Source organism: Scleropages formosus, chromosome 3 (genome assembly GCF_900964775.1).
Source record: "Scleropages formosus chromosome 3, fSclFor1.1, whole genome shotgun sequence".
Taxonomy (NCBI): Eukaryota; Metazoa; Chordata; class Actinopteri; order Osteoglossiformes; family Osteoglossidae; genus Scleropages; species Scleropages formosus.
Genome location: NC_041808.1, coordinates 38889416 through 38906780, shown reverse-complemented (window position 1 = coordinate 38906780; position 17365 = coordinate 38889416). Strand labels below are relative to the sequence as shown.

The 17365-nt window shown below is 44.3% G+C and overlaps 1 protein-coding gene across 17 annotated transcripts in view; it reads right to left on the bottom strand.

The window, feature by feature from the left end:
* The window catches only part of LOC108930696 (voltage-dependent P/Q-type calcium channel subunit alpha-1A-like), a 102143-nt gene that overhangs the window by 27738 nt on the left and 57040 nt on the right, over positions 1-17365 (bottom strand). For 13 of the 17 annotated variants that reach the window (XM_029250335.1, XM_029250341.1, XM_029250348.1 and 10 more), the window contains exons 26-38: positions 15562-15661; positions 15301-15461; positions 15020-15160; positions 13608-13809; positions 13354-13518; positions 12767-12877; positions 11207-11290; positions 7148-7264; positions 5442-5507; positions 5055-5152; positions 3861-4011; positions 3280-3407; positions 1674-1770 (exon numbers count right to left, since the gene is read on the bottom strand). In XM_029250335.1, the coding sequence (XP_029106168.1) occupies positions 1674-1770; positions 3280-3407; positions 3861-4011; positions 5055-5152; positions 5442-5507; positions 7148-7264; positions 11207-11290; positions 12767-12877; positions 13354-13518; positions 13608-13809; positions 15020-15160; positions 15301-15461; positions 15562-15661 (1621 nt within the window). Of the gene's footprint in view, positions 1-899; positions 997-1673; positions 1771-3279; positions 3408-3860; positions 4012-5054; positions 5153-5441; positions 5508-7147; positions 7265-11206; positions 11291-12766; positions 12878-13353; positions 13519-13607; positions 13810-15019; positions 15161-15300; positions 15462-15561; positions 15662-17365 lie in introns of all 17 variants that reach the window. The other 4 variants (XM_029250336.1, XM_029250345.1, XM_029250340.1 and 1 more) reach the window with 1 other exon arrangement.

Sequence of the window (17365 nt, the reverse complement as noted above, 5' to 3'; positions counted from 1 at the left end):
GTTTTCATTAAAACTAACTACTTAGCCTTCCAGTTACTTTTTCATCAAACTGTTTTTCCGGGACAGAAGTGAGGTGGTCCTCCCACCTTTCAGTCCATGTATCTGCACATGGAGAGAGACAGAGACCTGGTCTAGAAGTGTGTAGGGCACCTGGCTGCAGTGCCATTCGCAGGAAGGAGAGACGCGGAGCTGAGAAGACACACAGCCCTTCCCTGTCCTTCTGCACGCACGTGCCCACGTCGGCGTGGGCCCCTACCGCACCGCCATTTCAGCCAGGGGACCCCCCCATAAGGAGTCCACCCATTCCACGGGGTGCACTCTGCTGCTACAGCGCATGCCAGAATGTGCACATCCTCGAGCTCTTGACATTTAGCCTGCTGCAGCCGAAGTGACACAAGAACAGAGAGACAAGTCATGCATTAAAGTGTTCGTTTCAACGTGATATTTTGCCAGTTGCGATGGAAATTGCACCAGAACAGAAAGACAATGCGCGCATTAAAGTATTAACTTCAATGTGTTTTGCCTTTCCTTGAAGCAGGTGCCTGGAAACATATTTGCCTTTGAGAGGTTCATGTGTCAACAAGGTGACGACAACTGTCTTCAGTCACTGTCAAGCTCACACCCCTGCTTGTACAGAGTCTGGCCAGTGACTCAGCTGGTGTGCCGGTCCATTTGCAGGGGTGCCTGGAGCAGTGCGAGCCGTGGTTTCCGGGGCTCGTGGTGCGAAAGGGCAGAGAAGACGTCTCCGTTCCCCCCCTCCTGCGGATAGGCTTTGTTGCTGGCTAAGCCTATGTACTCAACACATCCCCCACCCCCCCACAGCGCTTCGGTTGAACCAAAAACACCAACACTACAAACACAGCGCTGCCCCCCCCCATTCCCACAGGGGCTCCCTCTACCTTGTAGGCAACCCGTGCCGGACAATTCCTCCCCAGGCCTAACGGCGGAGACATGTGCCTGAGCATCTCATACATATCAGTGTAACTGATCCTGCCGCTGCAGGGCCGAAAACAAAGGGGGGGGTACAACAACAACACAAAAAGAACAGTATATAGGGTATAAAAGAAACCAAATGATGGTGACAATAATAATAATAATAATAATAATAATAATAAAACAAAGGAGGGAAAAGGGACAAACAAAAGAACAAGGTTATTGTTCTGGCTGGTCAGAGTGAGATTTTAAAACTGATCCTATTTTAAGATGTTGCTACATTATAGGTCCAGGAAAGGAATAAAGGGGTACGGGGAGGTTTCTATGCAAGTGACACTTGGTTGCATAGAACAGCAGGGGGCTTCAGAGCAGCCAAAAAGTCCCGCTGCGAGTGCGTGATGGGCAGTCATGTCAATGCAGTTTCTGTCTCCCCCCCTCAGAACAATGCACGCTTTCGATTACCCACTGAACCTAGCCACAGCTAAACAGCAAGCAAAAAGAAAAAAAAAATTAACAAAAAGAAAAAAGATGGTGGATATATTTTTCTATTCTACGGTGTGATTTTTTTTTGCTTTGCCTCGCAGTAGTGCACTTCATGCGTTTGGTGTCTGCATTGTCCTGCACATTCTCGTTTCAAATCAGAATGCAATAGAAAAATGGTGGAAAAAAGTAAAAAAAAAGCAACATTCATTCCATTCTTGATGCTAGCAGGTGGTTTAGGGTTTTAGCGGAGTTCAAACCTTGCAGGCCACCCTATGAGGGCATTTCTTGCCTAAGCCCAGAGGGGGGTCGATTACTCGCAATAAACTGTACATATCCTTATAATGAATGCGCCCGCTGAAAGAAGAATACAGGGAGTTAGAGCAGACCACACAGAAAGTGACACAGTCAGAGCAAGGACACAAAAACACACAAAAGAGGACGGCAGAGTCACATCAGCTGTGTCATCGCTCTTCTTTGTTGGAGCCAGGTGCTGTTCCATCTAGCTTCCGCTGTCGTGAGATCTGCCCCAAGCCACTGTTGGCTGTGCACTTTCCTACTGTCCTGTCCTAAAACAGGCACTGCCTTCACTTTTGAAATTCTATAAATATAAATGGACTATAGAGTGGACAAGACTTAACACGTTTTTCAACAAGAGGTCCAAAACAGAGATATTATAAAAAATCTAATTAAGAGAACGAAAAAAAAAACATTCTAATGCTACATTTATATATTCTTATTCAAAGTGGCTACTGGAATAATCATGGATGATCATTACATATATATATGTGTGTGTGTGTGTGTGTGTGTGTGTGTGTGTATATATATATGTATACACACACACATATATAGGACACAGATATCCTGCATATTACTTATGTCCAGTAATTTTAGATAAATCTCCACATTTCTTTCTAATCGCTTATATGAATGAAACACCTCTCTTTGTTAATATTTCACACACACACACACACACACACACACACACACACACACATTTTCTGAACCGCTTGTCCCATACGGGGTCACGGGGAACCGGAGCCTACACGGCAACACTTGTTAATATTTTGTTGTCTTTAAAACAGCCTGTTCTACATAGTCTAGGTACTGTTGAAATGTATTGCTAGTCAGTGACCTCCATTGCTCCCAATCATCCGCTACTGGGACAGCGCTGAACAACACTGGGGAGATGGGCACTGGAATGCAGATACCACGAAACTTATCGTGTTCAGGGATGGGGGTTGGGGGGATTTGGGGGGTGGGGCCACAGTAAGTTTTTGATAGTATGCAGATTCCAGAGGGGGGTCTTTACCACTCACAGGGGGCAGGGAAACAGTGGACTGTACAGAACCAACACAGACTGGGATCAGTGTGTCTTTAATTCAGGTGCCCCTCTCATCTACCTTAACTTCCTTAACAGTCCAGAAGCCGTAAGGCACATTACGTCAAGGAATGGAAATTGTATACTAATAACTTATGAATTTTTGGTGATTGGCCCTTTCTGTTGAATCCTTTTGATGCTGGTACAACAAATGCAATACATAACTCTGCAGTTCAGACAGGTCTGTGGACAAAGTCTTTATGTGCATTACTTGTCTGAATATGCAAAGTATGGGAATGAGTATGTGTGACTGCTGTCTGCATGTGACAGTACAGGAGAGAGAGTGGGACTGTGTGTGTGTGTGTGTTGATACCTAGCATGGTGGATGGCCAGTGTGGAAGGCTGGAAGGGCTAATCTGAGCCATTAGAGGAAGTGTTGAGACAGAAAGACTGTTAGGTAAGAAAGGGATAAGAGATAGTTTGTACTGCTGTGCGCACTGGTGTGTTTGGGGTTCTGTGTGAATGCTTGTGTAGGAGGGACTCACCAAGCAGCTGGGTCATACTCGGCCCAAATCCGGACATACTCGTCCAGGTGGTGAGGTCCCAGGATGGAGGAGTCCCGAGTAAGGTACTCAAAGTTGTCCATGATGACAGCCACAAACAGGTTCAGCATCTATACACACACACAAACACACACACAGGACAAACACCATGACGAGGTACTGTAAATTTACATTTGCATTGTTTTACATCAGTGGTCACCAGCTTTCATCCTGTCAAGCAACAAGACATGCAGGTTTTTATTGCGGCTTTCATTAAGTAATTGGTTACACTTAATTAAGCAGTAATTGTTTTACTTAAAATGTACAAGTAAAAATGGCAAGTGCTTCAAATCTCATGTGAAAACCATGGTGAAAAGGGTGAAAAAGGTTGAGTGTATCTATTAAGGTGGTGGTCAGCAAGCAAGAACCTACACACCCTGTGTGTCATCAGGAGTAGAGCATTCTATCCTGACCTGACAGAACTCTTTTTAAAGAAGAAAGACCTGGTCATGAAGGAAGTGAAACCATAATGTCAATGAGCACTGGGAATAGCTACACCATGCTAACATGGAAGAAGAGCTTACCAAGAAGGAGCAGAGAAAGATGAAGGAGACAAAGTAGAGGTAGGCAAACTCGCTGCCGCACTCAGGCTCCTTGTTACCAGAGCGTGGGTCACACTCCTTCCCCCCAAGGCACGCAAGCATGATGTCGTGCCATGCCTCTCCTGTTGCGCTCCTGTTCCACATACATGCACACGGATGCACGGCAATCAAAAAACTTCTTAAATCCATATTAGTCACCGTACACATACATGTGCACAAGAATAGATAAACCATAGAAAAAGAATACAAGTCCCTCAATTTATGAACTCTACCCAAAATTTCAGCATAACGGCTCTTGGCTTTCAATTCTTGAACCAAAAAAAAAAAATCAGTAATCAGAAATTTATTCAAAGTCTGTTAAAAAAAAATTTGAAAGTCACGTCAGTCGTGTGGGTGAAGCAGAAGTGCAGTAATGTATTTTATTTGGCTGTTTCCTGTTGGTTTCTGGTCTCAGATTTGCTATTTGGAGTTGCAGTGCAGTTTCAATGGAAGAATGACTGCCAAGAATCACTCCCTCTTCCACCCACCACACCTGACAAACTGTTCTCCAGTTCTTCACTCACTGAGTACAGTAAACTGCCTTGTTTAGTTTAAATTAGCTGCACTTTTTCAACAGAATTCATTAGTAAATGCTTCTTGCTGTCTACTGGATATAAGGAAAACACAATTAGTTTCCAAAACATACTGCCTAGAAACACCCATTGATGACCTTAAGTGCTTCGTAATCATTAAGTCATTCATGCGTCTCCATCGAGATCTCTCCTTCTGTTGATGTAATGCGCTTTTGTATTGTTTTCTGAGATGTATGTCGCTTTGGAGAAAAGCATCTGCTAAATGAATGAAGGCGAATGTAAGGGTTTTATATTGTGCATGGCTTCATAGCTGTATAGGTGTTTTACAGTGTTTTAGTGATATTTGGGGAAAATTCGTTTTGTGTTTTTGAATAAGCTAGGACTGCATTATTATTTTTTCAGTTAAAAATAATGAGTAATAGGCTGTCGGTGTCAGAAATTTTGGTATCCAGACCATTTTCAGGAACGGATTAATTTTGTAAACTGAGAAATTGCTTACACACATGCTTGACACAAAACCAATTGCAGTCACGTTAAAGTTTTTTGGACCCTGAGCTCTGACACTGGTAAAGACGGTTTGCCACAGAGTCTTCTCATAACTCACCTGAAGAGCAACATGAGGGCTTGGAAGAAAGTCCTGAAGTTGTTGTGTTGGTTGATGGCGCTTTCCCCATCCTCGTCAATCCCTATGTTTCCAAAAAGCTGAGGAACCACAATAGTCAGCGTTACTGCTTCCAGAACTACTGACAGAACAACACTGCCACAGTTTTTCTGCAGATGTATTAACAACCATGAGCTTTAGTTAGTTCACAGTGTCTGACTAGGGAAAGACACAGCTCGGGACTGGTCAATGGTCAAGTTGAATATTTGAACATGACTAGTTCACCTTGGTTACTTGGGCTACGTGTAGAAGTTGAGAGAGAAGCAGTAACCTATCACCAGTGAAAAAAACACATCAATAACTTTGGCAGAAACAGGGGGCTGCACTCACCTGCATCCCGATGATGGCGTAGATGAAGAACAGCATGGCAATGAGCAGGCACACATAGGGTAGGGCCTACAGGGAAAGGGGGAACAGTGAGGGTGGAGCGTCACACTTCCTCTTCCACTGTGACAGGTCAAAAGGTTGCAGGAAAAACTCATGACTGAAAGGATGCTTTCATTGTCATCTTTTCTGTGTTGGCATCTCAGTGCCTTATGCTTTTTGTATCTTCATGTTTTATGTGGATTAGGGACTCCTGTGTTTTCTTGCATTGAATACACACACACACTTTCTGAACCGCTTGTCCCATACGGGGTCACGCGGAACCAGAGCCTACCCGGCAACGCAGGGCGTAGGGCCGGAGGGGGAGGGGACACAGCCAGGACGGGACGCCAGTCCGCCGCAAGGCACCCCAAGTGGGACTTGAACCCCAAACCCACCAGAGAGCAGGACCCGGTTCAACCCACTGCGCCACGGCACCCCCCTTGCATTGAATAGTCAGTGTGCATTTTGGCTGTGTTTCCATAATTCAGAATGCCAGTGACTTCACTGTTCACTTCTTTTGTAGTGCACTGGCTCCTCAACATATGAACACACTTTGTCATGGACATCTGCTCTTAACTCAGTTTATTTTCAACTCGAAAGCCACTTTCACCTTTAAGTCACAACCAATGACAGCTACATAAAACACTTGTCCCTCAGTTTACACATGTTGAATTCTGTAAAAATCTCAGATAGAGTAATAATACTTGAAACTTGAACTTGATAATAGATAAAATATACTCTTCTATTCATCCATCCATCCATTGTCCATAACCACTTGTCCAATCCAGGGTTGCTGTGTTATAAGCCTATCCAGGAAGCATTGGGCATAAGGCAGGGTACACCATGAACAAGATCTCAGCCCACTACAATGAAGCACTAATTTTTTATTAACTTCAAAGTACACTAAAAATCATTTGAAATGAATCTCCACACCACGAAAAATACATAATCTCCTGTTCAATCAGGATTACCGATTTAATTTCTTTAAACTTAAAACTAGTTTAAAATAAAAACACATTCTCTCCACGAACTCCAGTTCATTTGTAACATTTTTCATCTTGGCGCTGATGAAACCTCACACCAGACAGGAGCTTGTAAACACTGTGGAAGTCACTTGAATCACACTGCTATTCTGCTCGGGTGAATTTTATTGCCAACTACTGGCGACATGTAGCTAACTTTGCTTTTCGACAGACAGGATGTTAAGAAAACAGAGCGGTGAAAATATATACAGAGACTGGAAAAAATATTTGTATCTTTGAACATCTGTAACTTGAATGTTGGTAACACAGGGAGATATATGTCGCTTTGAAGAAAAGCGTCTGCTAAATGAATAAATGTAAATGCAAATGTGCATGTAAATGTACAAGGAGCCAGTGTATCGGTGTTTCAGAGCAGTTATCCTGGGGACTGGTACACCAGTGCATCAGGATTTTCATAGTGGCAGCATCTCAAAGTATAAGTGACCCAGTATTCCAGTACTTAATATCAGAGTTTCAGTGTGTGCCAGTCTTCCAGAGTGTCAGTGTTCTATTGCCTCTATGTCAGTGTATTAAAGTCTCAACATTTTAGCCACCCAGGAGGCCAGTGTACAAGTATCTCATTGTTCCAGTGTGAGTGTGTTCCACTACTTCTGTGTGTTCAAAGCGTCAGTATGTGCTAGTGGCTACCTTGAAGGACTGCACAAAGGTCCAGAGCAGGATGCGGATAGTTTCTCCTTGCCGGAGCAACTTGATAAGACGCGCTGCTCTGAACAGCCTGAGAAAGCTCAGGTTGATAAAGTTGTTCTGCAACACAGGAGTGCAGGACCACCGAAAGGAGAATGGAAGCAAGAGAGAAAGATGAGAGAGGCAAAGAACCAAACAAGAAGAAAGTAGGGGGAGGGGGGAGATCAGCTGATAGATGAATAGGCTAACACTTTCCTCTCCAAAATACAAGAAAAATAAAAGAATGGGAACACGAAACATAAAAGAAGGTCAAATACATAAACTGAAACACCCAAAATAGAGTAATAATCAAGTTAGACTAAAGAAAACATACTAATCCACTGAAATTAATGCATACATCTGTAAAAATACATCAAAAAAACATTAAAGGAAAAAAAATCATAATAAAGACCACTGTCATCATCGTCATCATCCAAATTAGTAGATGAAGCAGATTTTTTCAAAGACAACCAAATGCACTGATTATAGGAGCAAACAAGCAATGTGGTATGGACTGCATGCAAAGACACAACACACATAGTCACTAGGTCAATGGCAGATGGAGGTCAATTATGGCCATCATAAGCCACAGGGTTAATAGCGGGATATCAGTGGAGGTAAGGTGAGGTACTACCAGGTATGTGCTAGCAGTTTTGGAAGGTTTATGGCTGCCAAATGACCAGATTTCACGAAAGAAAGTGCTCTACACTGACGTATATTCTGGTGACCAATTACCTTTAAAAAAACACTTTCAGTGACGTATAGGCAACAGCATAGTCAGTGCATAGCTACAGACAAGAAAAGTGAAAGAATATCTCAATGCCGAATGGCTCCTGCCGTAGAATGTGGTCGAAACCACGGAAATGTAATACGACTGCACCACAATATCTGCTGTTCTCTCACCCACCGGTAGGGCGGTGACACAGTGCAGGGGTGAGTTGATAGGGAATGAGATAGAGCCAAACAGCTCTCGTTCAGTTCATGCACACAATGCCACGGCAGTACGAACACTGAGGGTAGCTCTGCCTCTTACTCAGCCACAGAGGTTGGCGACACATGGAATGCCGCATAATGAGCACGTCTCCTCAACACGAACGTTAAACTCCTCCATGCTATTAGTGTCATCGGTACCGGTGTCAGTACTCTACATTAGAATATTCTGGGCACACCATGTCACAACATGTGCCTCACTGTGACAGTACGCCTGAGTCCCAGTGTGACATTGTGCTTGTGACTGTGTCCACATCAGTGCGGCTCACCCCGTGGGAGAGGTAGAGGCAGGACTGTCACGGTGCAACATGCACGGCTGTTAGGGCACACATCCTCTACACAGGAACAGTGGCCATGAGAGAACTACCCTTTTCCAGTTCCACTGTACAAACCACCAACGACCTGCTGAGGTATGTCAACATCTACGTGCGTGTGTGTGCGCGCGTGTACGTCTCTGCTTGTTTGTGCCTATGCGTGTCTCCAATTGGGTACCATCACGACTGTGCGTTTCTGGGAAAATTATATCTCAATTTCTCAACCCAGTAGGGTTGGCAGGAGGTGGGCGCAGCAGCAACAACGTCAAGCGTACAGCCATGCGTGAAGGCTGGTGGTCTCTGGCCAGAGCACATGCACCACGGCTACAGGAGGAAATGGATGCGGTAGATCTCCAAAAAACTACAAACCAACCAGGTCCTACGTGTGGATGTTACAGATGGTTTATAAATTTTTTGTTGTGGGGTGTTGATTGAGAACCCATGTACAAAGTCGGTTGGCATGAACACACAGGCCGTACATGGATGGACACATGAGTTTCATAGTGCATTTTGATTGGATGAATTAATCAGAAGGCGAAGGCGCCAACAAAGCACAGTATAAAGAAAGCATGAAAAAAGATAAAACAAGAAATAAATAATCATTATATATATTATTTATGTATATTTTAACAAGCAGGCTGTTCAGAAGAAATATTCCATGACACTCACACTGCCCCAGTAGCATGGCACTTTGACATGCATTTCACTTGAAACATGAAAGTCTTACACATGAAACAATGCTTCTGTAAATATTACACAACTAATGGAGCTGCGTCTATAAAAGTCTAAACATGAACCTAAAAGCAAACACACACATACAGGCACACACAACTGCATCCCATTACAAGGACAGTGTCACAATGTTATATTTACCAACCATGAGCGGTTAACGTTACTGTTCCTTGGTATTAAGGAGGTCCTTCAGCCTCCTCAGGTCCTCTTAGCTACAGATGATTTTCATTACCTTGCTTCCAACTTTAAACACTGACAAAGTTTTAGCTGTTAGCCTTGTGACATAATGTTTTATGTTTAAGAAGATTAGATGATGCTCTTTCTCCAAAGTGACAGCTGGGCAGTTTTTACTGGGGTAATTTAAGGTAACTACCTTGCTCCAATGTACTGCTGCAGGAAGTGGGATGGTAACCTGGGTCCTTCCAATGCAAGATGGCTAGTGGTATATTAAATGCTGCAATTTATGCAAATTAATAATACTCAATATCTGGTTGATTTAGGTATGTCTTACAACAAAAACATCAAGGAACAGAAGGCTGGGGACACACTAAGTCTAATATTGTTTTTCTGCTGTGAGCCATTATTCATACAGTACTGTGTGTCGACAGGACATAAAGGGCCAAGTAACTGCACCCAATCATCCTTCCAAACTCTGCTGGTGCCTCAAACTGGCCACAAGATGTCCTTTTTTGGAAAATATGGGGCTTGCCTCACTGATGTTGACAGAAACAGCATACATTTTACTCCATGAGACCTGTGATTCATCGCCTAGTTCATTGCATATGACTGAAAATGCAAGTTATTTACTCCAGACTCCTGCAATATACACACAGCTCACAGCCTGAACTGTTGTCGTGGAAACTGCCCTGAAGATAGGTACCGGACCAGGGACACAAGTTTGTTTCCAAGACAACAGCACTGCGTACGTACAGTACGCATGTGTGCTGCAAGCTCTGCAGAAATAAAGGCCCTTTGCGTCAAAATGATTGAGGACTCGGTGTGGTCTCTGAGCCTGTATGACTGAAAGCTTCCTGACAAAGCTTCCCTTGGAACTGATCAGTGGGCCATGGAATATGATAGCTAAACCCATTTTTGATGAACATGGCCAGGGGTAACATAATCTTTCAACCTGTTGCATTAATTTCCCTCCTCTGGCCCCTAAACTGAACTGACGCCAGAGAATTTCTTTGGACCAAGAGCAGTTACTGTAATAATTTTTTTGTGTGCCAGCCTGCCATCTAAATGTTTAAGAGAGAAGGAGGTGTGTGAGCCTGTGTTTGAGCGGTGTGGTTGTCGCACAGAGCAGACCAGGGACCTGGGTGTGGACCCAGTTGCGGGATCGTTCATTATAAAGATACTTGGGACTGGGTAATACTCCGAGTCGGGGGCGAGCGCGGTTCAATCCGAGGTGCAAACGTGGTCCAAGAGGAGAATCCGAAGACGTGGTCAACTACGCGAAGCAAGGTTCGATGCCGTGGGAGACAGGAAGAGGGACAAGGAGACGGGCGAGGGAAGAAGGAGTGAGTTACTTGGAGGAGGACGGGTAAGGCACTGAGGAAGTGCCGTGAATGCTGGCGAGCCGGTTGTCTCTAAGAGATTCTGCAACTGAGGAGGAGCCGGGGATGGTTTCTGTAGCCGAATGCTCTGATTGCAGACAGGTGCCTAATTGGAATCAGGTGCTGCTGGTCGTGATGCAGGCTTGGTTGTGACAGTGGTGCTATAGATGTATTACCAGAGCAAACAGCATGGAGGAACAGTAAAGTTAAGCACATCTCAAGGTGGGCTCCGCTGCAGGTTTAGCACTAAGACCCACAACCCATGTGACACACACCAACTGGGACATTTATATAAGACTTTTAAGAAGGGTTCACGCTTCACTAGGTAGTACAAGATCCTCAAGACCCACAAAGTTTCCATGTCACACACACACACACACACACACACACAAACAAATACACACAGGGAGCACCCCCTCAAGCACACTTACCCCTAACTCTGTCACCAAAATGTCCGTGATGCTCCCAAGGACTGTAACGCAGTCGAAAATATTCCATGCATCCTTGAAATAATTCTGTGAAGGAGGAGGGTGAGAAGGAGATGAGATGTTAGCCCTGTGTGCAACTGTCAGTGGCTGGTTCAGAACAATATGCGTAGCCTTATACGCTGTAGAGATGGCACTGGTATAACGCAGAATAAAGCTGACAAAGAACATGATCTGTACAGAGACACTTTCTGGCTTGCTTTAGATCACAGACAGAACGAATATCCCGTTAAATCTGTCAGCAGTGTGAAATTGTACCTGATCATTTCACAGTACTGCAGAAATGTAAACATGACAAAAAAAGCACTGTAATACAAAAATAAACGCAAAGGGCAACAAAGTGGTGCACAGTCTAAGGTAAAACAATGTGTTCCTGAGCCCCAAAACATGCACACACACACACACACACACACACACACACACAAACACACACACACACGCACATGCACAGGCACACGCACAGACACACACACACACACACACACACACACACACATACAGTCTGAAACTGCTTGTCCCGAGCGGAGTTTAACCCGACAACACAAAGCATAAGGCTAGAGGGGGGTACACACACCCAGGACGGGATGCCAGTCCATCGCAAGGCACCACAAGCAGGACTCGAACTCCAGACCCGACAAGCCCTCTGCTCCACCCCATTAATGCTAAAATATAACGCAGTCCCAATAAAATGGGCACCACTACTTTCATGGTTAATATTATTAATTATAACACAGTATAATAAAGCAGTTCCCCTCATTAATTTGTCCATAATACTGTATTGTCACCAACCCAAACTACTTGAACTCTTGTGGCTACTATTTGGGGCAACAAGACGCTCTTGGTGCCTTCCTCTACCCCACAATTCAAAAGACATGTGTTTCAGGTGAACTGGTGGCTCTAGATTGCCCACAGAACATGAGCATGTAAGTTCGTGTGTATGTGTTACATATGATAAATATGCATGTAAATCAGGCAGATAAATCTGCGAATGTCTCTGAGCCATGGCCTGGCACTCTGAGTCTGCATGTCTCAAATGTTGGCCGTGAGTCCATGATGAGCCAGTGTTAAGGGTTCCAGTGGGTGCAGGAGTACTGCTGCAGTTCACCTGTTGCTCTCCCATCTGTTAACCACTCACCCCTTCCACCCATTTCCCAAACCATCTGTTCTTTTTTGCATTCGCCCATATCTTTCCTACTCTATGCTTCTTCTCTGCTGAAAAGCTTTTCCTTCTGACCAGTTTACCTTGCCCCTTTCCCTCCTTATCTGCTCTGACGACTTCATCTGACCACTCCCTCTGCAAATCTCTGGTGTCCATTTCCAGCTGTGACACAGCGCTTGTCCTTCACCTTCATGTTTCTTTCTCCATCTGTCTCTACCTCTTATTCTGTCCAGCCTCTACCTTCACAAGGTCCTTCTCTACAGACCTGGGTCCAGCATGGAACTCACTAGGAAAATGGCAGACAATGAATGAAAATGTCTGGAATTAATAGCACCCAAGATACTCACCAGGGCTCCAAAAGCAATGATCTTCAGCACACACTCCATGGAGAAGAGGGAGGTGAAAACGATGTTCAGGTTCTTCAGCACGTTCTCATAAGCATCAGAAGCACCGTTGTACTGAGCACAAGCAGAAATGAGCAGAAACATGCAACGAGCAAGGGACACATGCAGCAACATGCACATATTCGCCCCAAACACATAAAAGAAAGACATACAGAAAGACAGACAGGAAACACATTAGAAAAAAATCTCAAAGGCAATTAGAGGATAGAAATATAATAAGTCATCTCACTGTTAAAAAAGATAATTGAACAATTATTTATTTTTTCCAGTATTATCTGTAGTTAGTAGATTGAAGCACTATGCAACTTGGCAGGCTAAACAGATAGATAGTAACATGGTAAACTAAGTGGTTTGATAAGCAAAAGTAAATGGAGTGGGGAAAAACAGAATGATGCAGTCTAAGGGATTATAACAGCTGGACTATACCAAATGAACAGAGGTGGTGGAAGGAACTGGGCCGATCCTGGAAATTTTATGGACTGCAATATCTGGAAAGACCAAAGTGCTCTGCAGTGGGGCAAGGGTCCTACCTTCATCATAAGGACAATGGTGTTGAGCGCGATCATGGCCATGATAGTGTACTCAAATGGTGGTGACACAACAAACTCCCACATGCGGTACTGGAAGCTCTGCTTGTTCTGAGGCATGTGTCGCGTCAATGGTCTGGCGTTGATGGCAAAGTCAATGCAGGCTCTCTGCAGCACATCAGTGAACAACAAGAGTTAACATTAGGCACTGCACATAATCAGTGGCGGGTGTGCTGTCCTCACAGGAAGAACTTCACCTCATTCTTTTCCAGGCTGTAGTCCTCCATCATCTTGTCACCCTGCTCCTGGAAGGTGATGATGATGAGGGCCACAAAGATGTTGACGAAGAAGAAGGGGAAGACCACAAAGTATACCACGTAGAAGATGGACATCTCCATCCGGTACCCTGGGCTTGGGCCCTGATTCTCGTAAGTCGCATCCACTGAATGTTTCAGCACCCTAGACAGAGAAGATGGAAGACCAGGCTTTAGGAAAAGTGACTTTTTGTTATGAGTCTTGTTGTTCTGAGTGAGTGGACAGTATAGTGTGATTTTCTCAAATACCAACTTTTTTCATGGTAACTGGGTAAGCAAATTCTGATCTTGGGGTGGAGGCTGTCTAGAAATTGAGTCTAGAAATTTGCACTGGACCTCATATTTAGAACTTTCCTTTTGAGCTCTGGTGTAACAAAGTATGGAAAAGGTACTCGACCTTGGAACCACAAAGAGGAAGAATCAAGATGTAGGATAGATACAGTACCTGTCAAAGGTCTGGATACACCTACTCACAGAATTTTTTTTCTTTATTTTTACTATTTTCCACATTTAAAAATAATAGTGGACAAAATAAAACTATAAAATAACATATATATACACACACACACACACACACACACACACACACACACACACATTTTCTGAACCGCTCGTCCCATACGGGGTCGCGGGGAACCGGAGCCTACCCAGCAACACAGGGCGTAAGGCCGGAGGGGGAGGGGACACACCCAGGACGGGACGCCAGTCCGTCGCAAGGCACCCCAAGCGGGACTCGAACCCCAGACCCACCAGAGAGCAGGACCCGGTCCAACCCGCTGCACCATCGCGCCCCCTCTCATATATATATACATACATATAAAATTTTTGATTCTTCAAAGTAGCCACCCTTTGCCTTGATGAAAGCCTTTTACACTCTTGACATCCTCTCAACCAGCTTCATGAGGAGCCACCTGAGCTGCTTTTCCCACAGTCTTGAAGGAGTTCCCAAACATGCTGAACATTTGTTGGCTGCTTTTCCTTTGTTCTCTAGTCCAGCTCATCCAAAGCTATCTCTACAAGGTTTAGGTCACGGAACATTTCCCAACTCTAAATTTCAATAAAGTCCAAAATGAAAACTACTTGATGCGTAGAGGAATTGCAAAAAAAATATTTTCTAAACATAAATTTTTGTTTTGGGAGAAAATTCAATCAGACATCAGATTTACTATTTGTTTTAGAGAAAAATGTTCGATCAAAATGTCTTTAAGGTCATCTAAAAGGCATTTATTCAGCTTTGCCCCAACATCTGACTGCCAGTGAACATACCTTACACTATTTCTAGCCTGACTCCTTAACATTCAAGGGTCTTCTGTGGAACTGGGTGAGAGTGTCTGTATTTAAGCAGATGTACTCACTGCGGCCACCCCTCTCCAGTAGAAACTGTGAAGAGAGTGAGCAGAGCCCAAAGCACATTGTCGTAGTGGAAATCATACTTCTTCCACTCCCGCTTCTGTGCCTTCACTTCATTGTCACGCTCGTACACCAAGTACTCGCCTCTAAAAGAGACACACGGGAGTCTTCACAGAGCCTAAACACTGTATAATTCTAAGGGAAGGCGCAACAAATTCTGCTAGGTCATTCTGATTGCTTTGGGAGGTGTGAAAGTGCAGGACTGTCTGTGTGTGTTTGGCCCTACCTGCAGTCACGCTCAAACTCCTTCGACTCATCAGTGCAATAGAAGAAGCGGCCCTTGAAAAGCTGCACAGCCACCACGGCAAAGATGAACATGAAGAGCATGTAGACAATGAGTATGTTGAGGACGTTCTTCAGGGAGTTCACCACACAGTCAAATACAGCCTGTGGAGGACACAGACCTTTAGAGACACATTCTGCCCTGGCTAACTGGTGGACTACAAATTCAGAACACTGAAATAAGCGGCAGAGAAGAAAGCTGTACCTTGAGCTTGGGCAGACGTTTGATGGTCTTCAGAGGACGCAGAACCCTCAGTACTCGCAGCGACTTAATGGTGCTGATATCCTTTCCCTTGCTGCTCCCGCTGCAATCCAATTGGAAGAAGACACTTGGTCAGAGAAAGAAGTGTAACAGTGGCCTCAGACAAAACAGCAGTGACATACATTGTGTTTTTGCTACTGAGTGCTCAGAAAGAGGAAATACATAAAAGCATATACCAAATAATCAATCCAAGCGCTATGCTAAATCCTTGTCCTGCATTGATCAATACATGCTCTGATCCTCTTTCTATGTCACTGCTTTAGCTGTACTGCACTTTACTCAAACCTGAGTTCTGCAGTCTTCCAAATTCAGCTAGATTCATGGAGTTTGTCAATGGCATAAAACAGCATTGGCTCAGAAAAGAAAAAAAAAAAACATACGCAGGCATTTCAGGTTAGAAATACCCAGCCTAACCTCTTTCTTTCTTTTTTGGGATAACATGGACAAAGACTATATGAAGTGGGAACTACTTCCACAAGAAAATGAATTAGTGTCCTTCAGTAAGTGAGGTATGTGGGGTCAAATTAGTCCATCCTTTTCTTTTGTTAAGGTTCAAAGCAATGACTCAAAACTTACTGTTACCTCTTGTAGCACTTCTCTATGTCTTAGCACAGGTATGGTCTCCTGGAGTGTTTCACAGCCTAAGAAGTTGTTATAATTTCTACCCCAAACTAAGACAACGCAAAGCCCCTACATTTTCCTCTTGAACCTTATATGCATACAATCCAGTCAGAAAAAAAAAAAAAGTTCAAGGTTCATTAAATACAGTCCACTTGTCCAAAAGCATGAAGGTTTTTTGGGTAGTAGGTCAATAACAAAGAGCTTGTAACAGCTCCCATTTCCTGTCTGCTCCCTGGCCCATACAGCTGTTCTTCCAGATGCAGGAGGCCAGGCAATACAGCAGTGGGGCTGGTCGCCTTTTTGCTCCTTGCTGGTGATGTCTTACAATTCCTTAATCCGTTCAACACGTCGTCCATCTGGTTTCTTTTTTCAGCCTTGTCGGACTGGAATCTTGCAACACCAAGCCACTACTGCTCAGTCAGCCTCGCCTTAATGCTGTTAAAAATGGATGAATATCTCTGGCCTGTATGGGATGTCCAGTGCGAGGTTTTTGGGACAAAGTATTTAAATGTCATAAATTTTTGTACCATAGAGTGCGCAGACAGCTAACCAAATTCTGCTACACGTTTTCAGGTATAGGGAGGTACCTGTATCACACTGAGTGCATTACAGATCAGCACAGTAGGGTGTTGGGGAGTGATTGACAGGTCCAATTTAGCTCTCAGGTACTAAGGCATGAGGACAGAAAGAGGGAGAAACAAGGATGCATGGCGACAGAGAATATGAACACCCAGAAAAAAGAAAGAGGAGACCCAAACTACGCTTCGAGGAGCACAGAGAAAGAGTGAGAAGGGCAACATTACCGGGCGCTGCTCCTGTAGATGTGGCCAGGCGAAGAGACGAGAGAGGGTCAGTGACAGCGACAGAAACAGAGACACGGAGAAAGGAGAGAGAAGGGAGAGACAGAGAAACAAGAAAAAGGGAGGCTCTGGGAGAAAGAAAAACATCCATATGAGAGATAGACAGAAAGAGAGAGAAAAGAGAGCAAGGCCTGCGTTGTGGTTAGAAGATCCCCACCCCACTCTGGACCCTGGAATTCAACTCTGATTCCTAACAGACCTGTTGCACTGATACATTGAAACGAAGCATGGCAGTAATAAGCCAATGCTTGATTTTCTGATCGAAC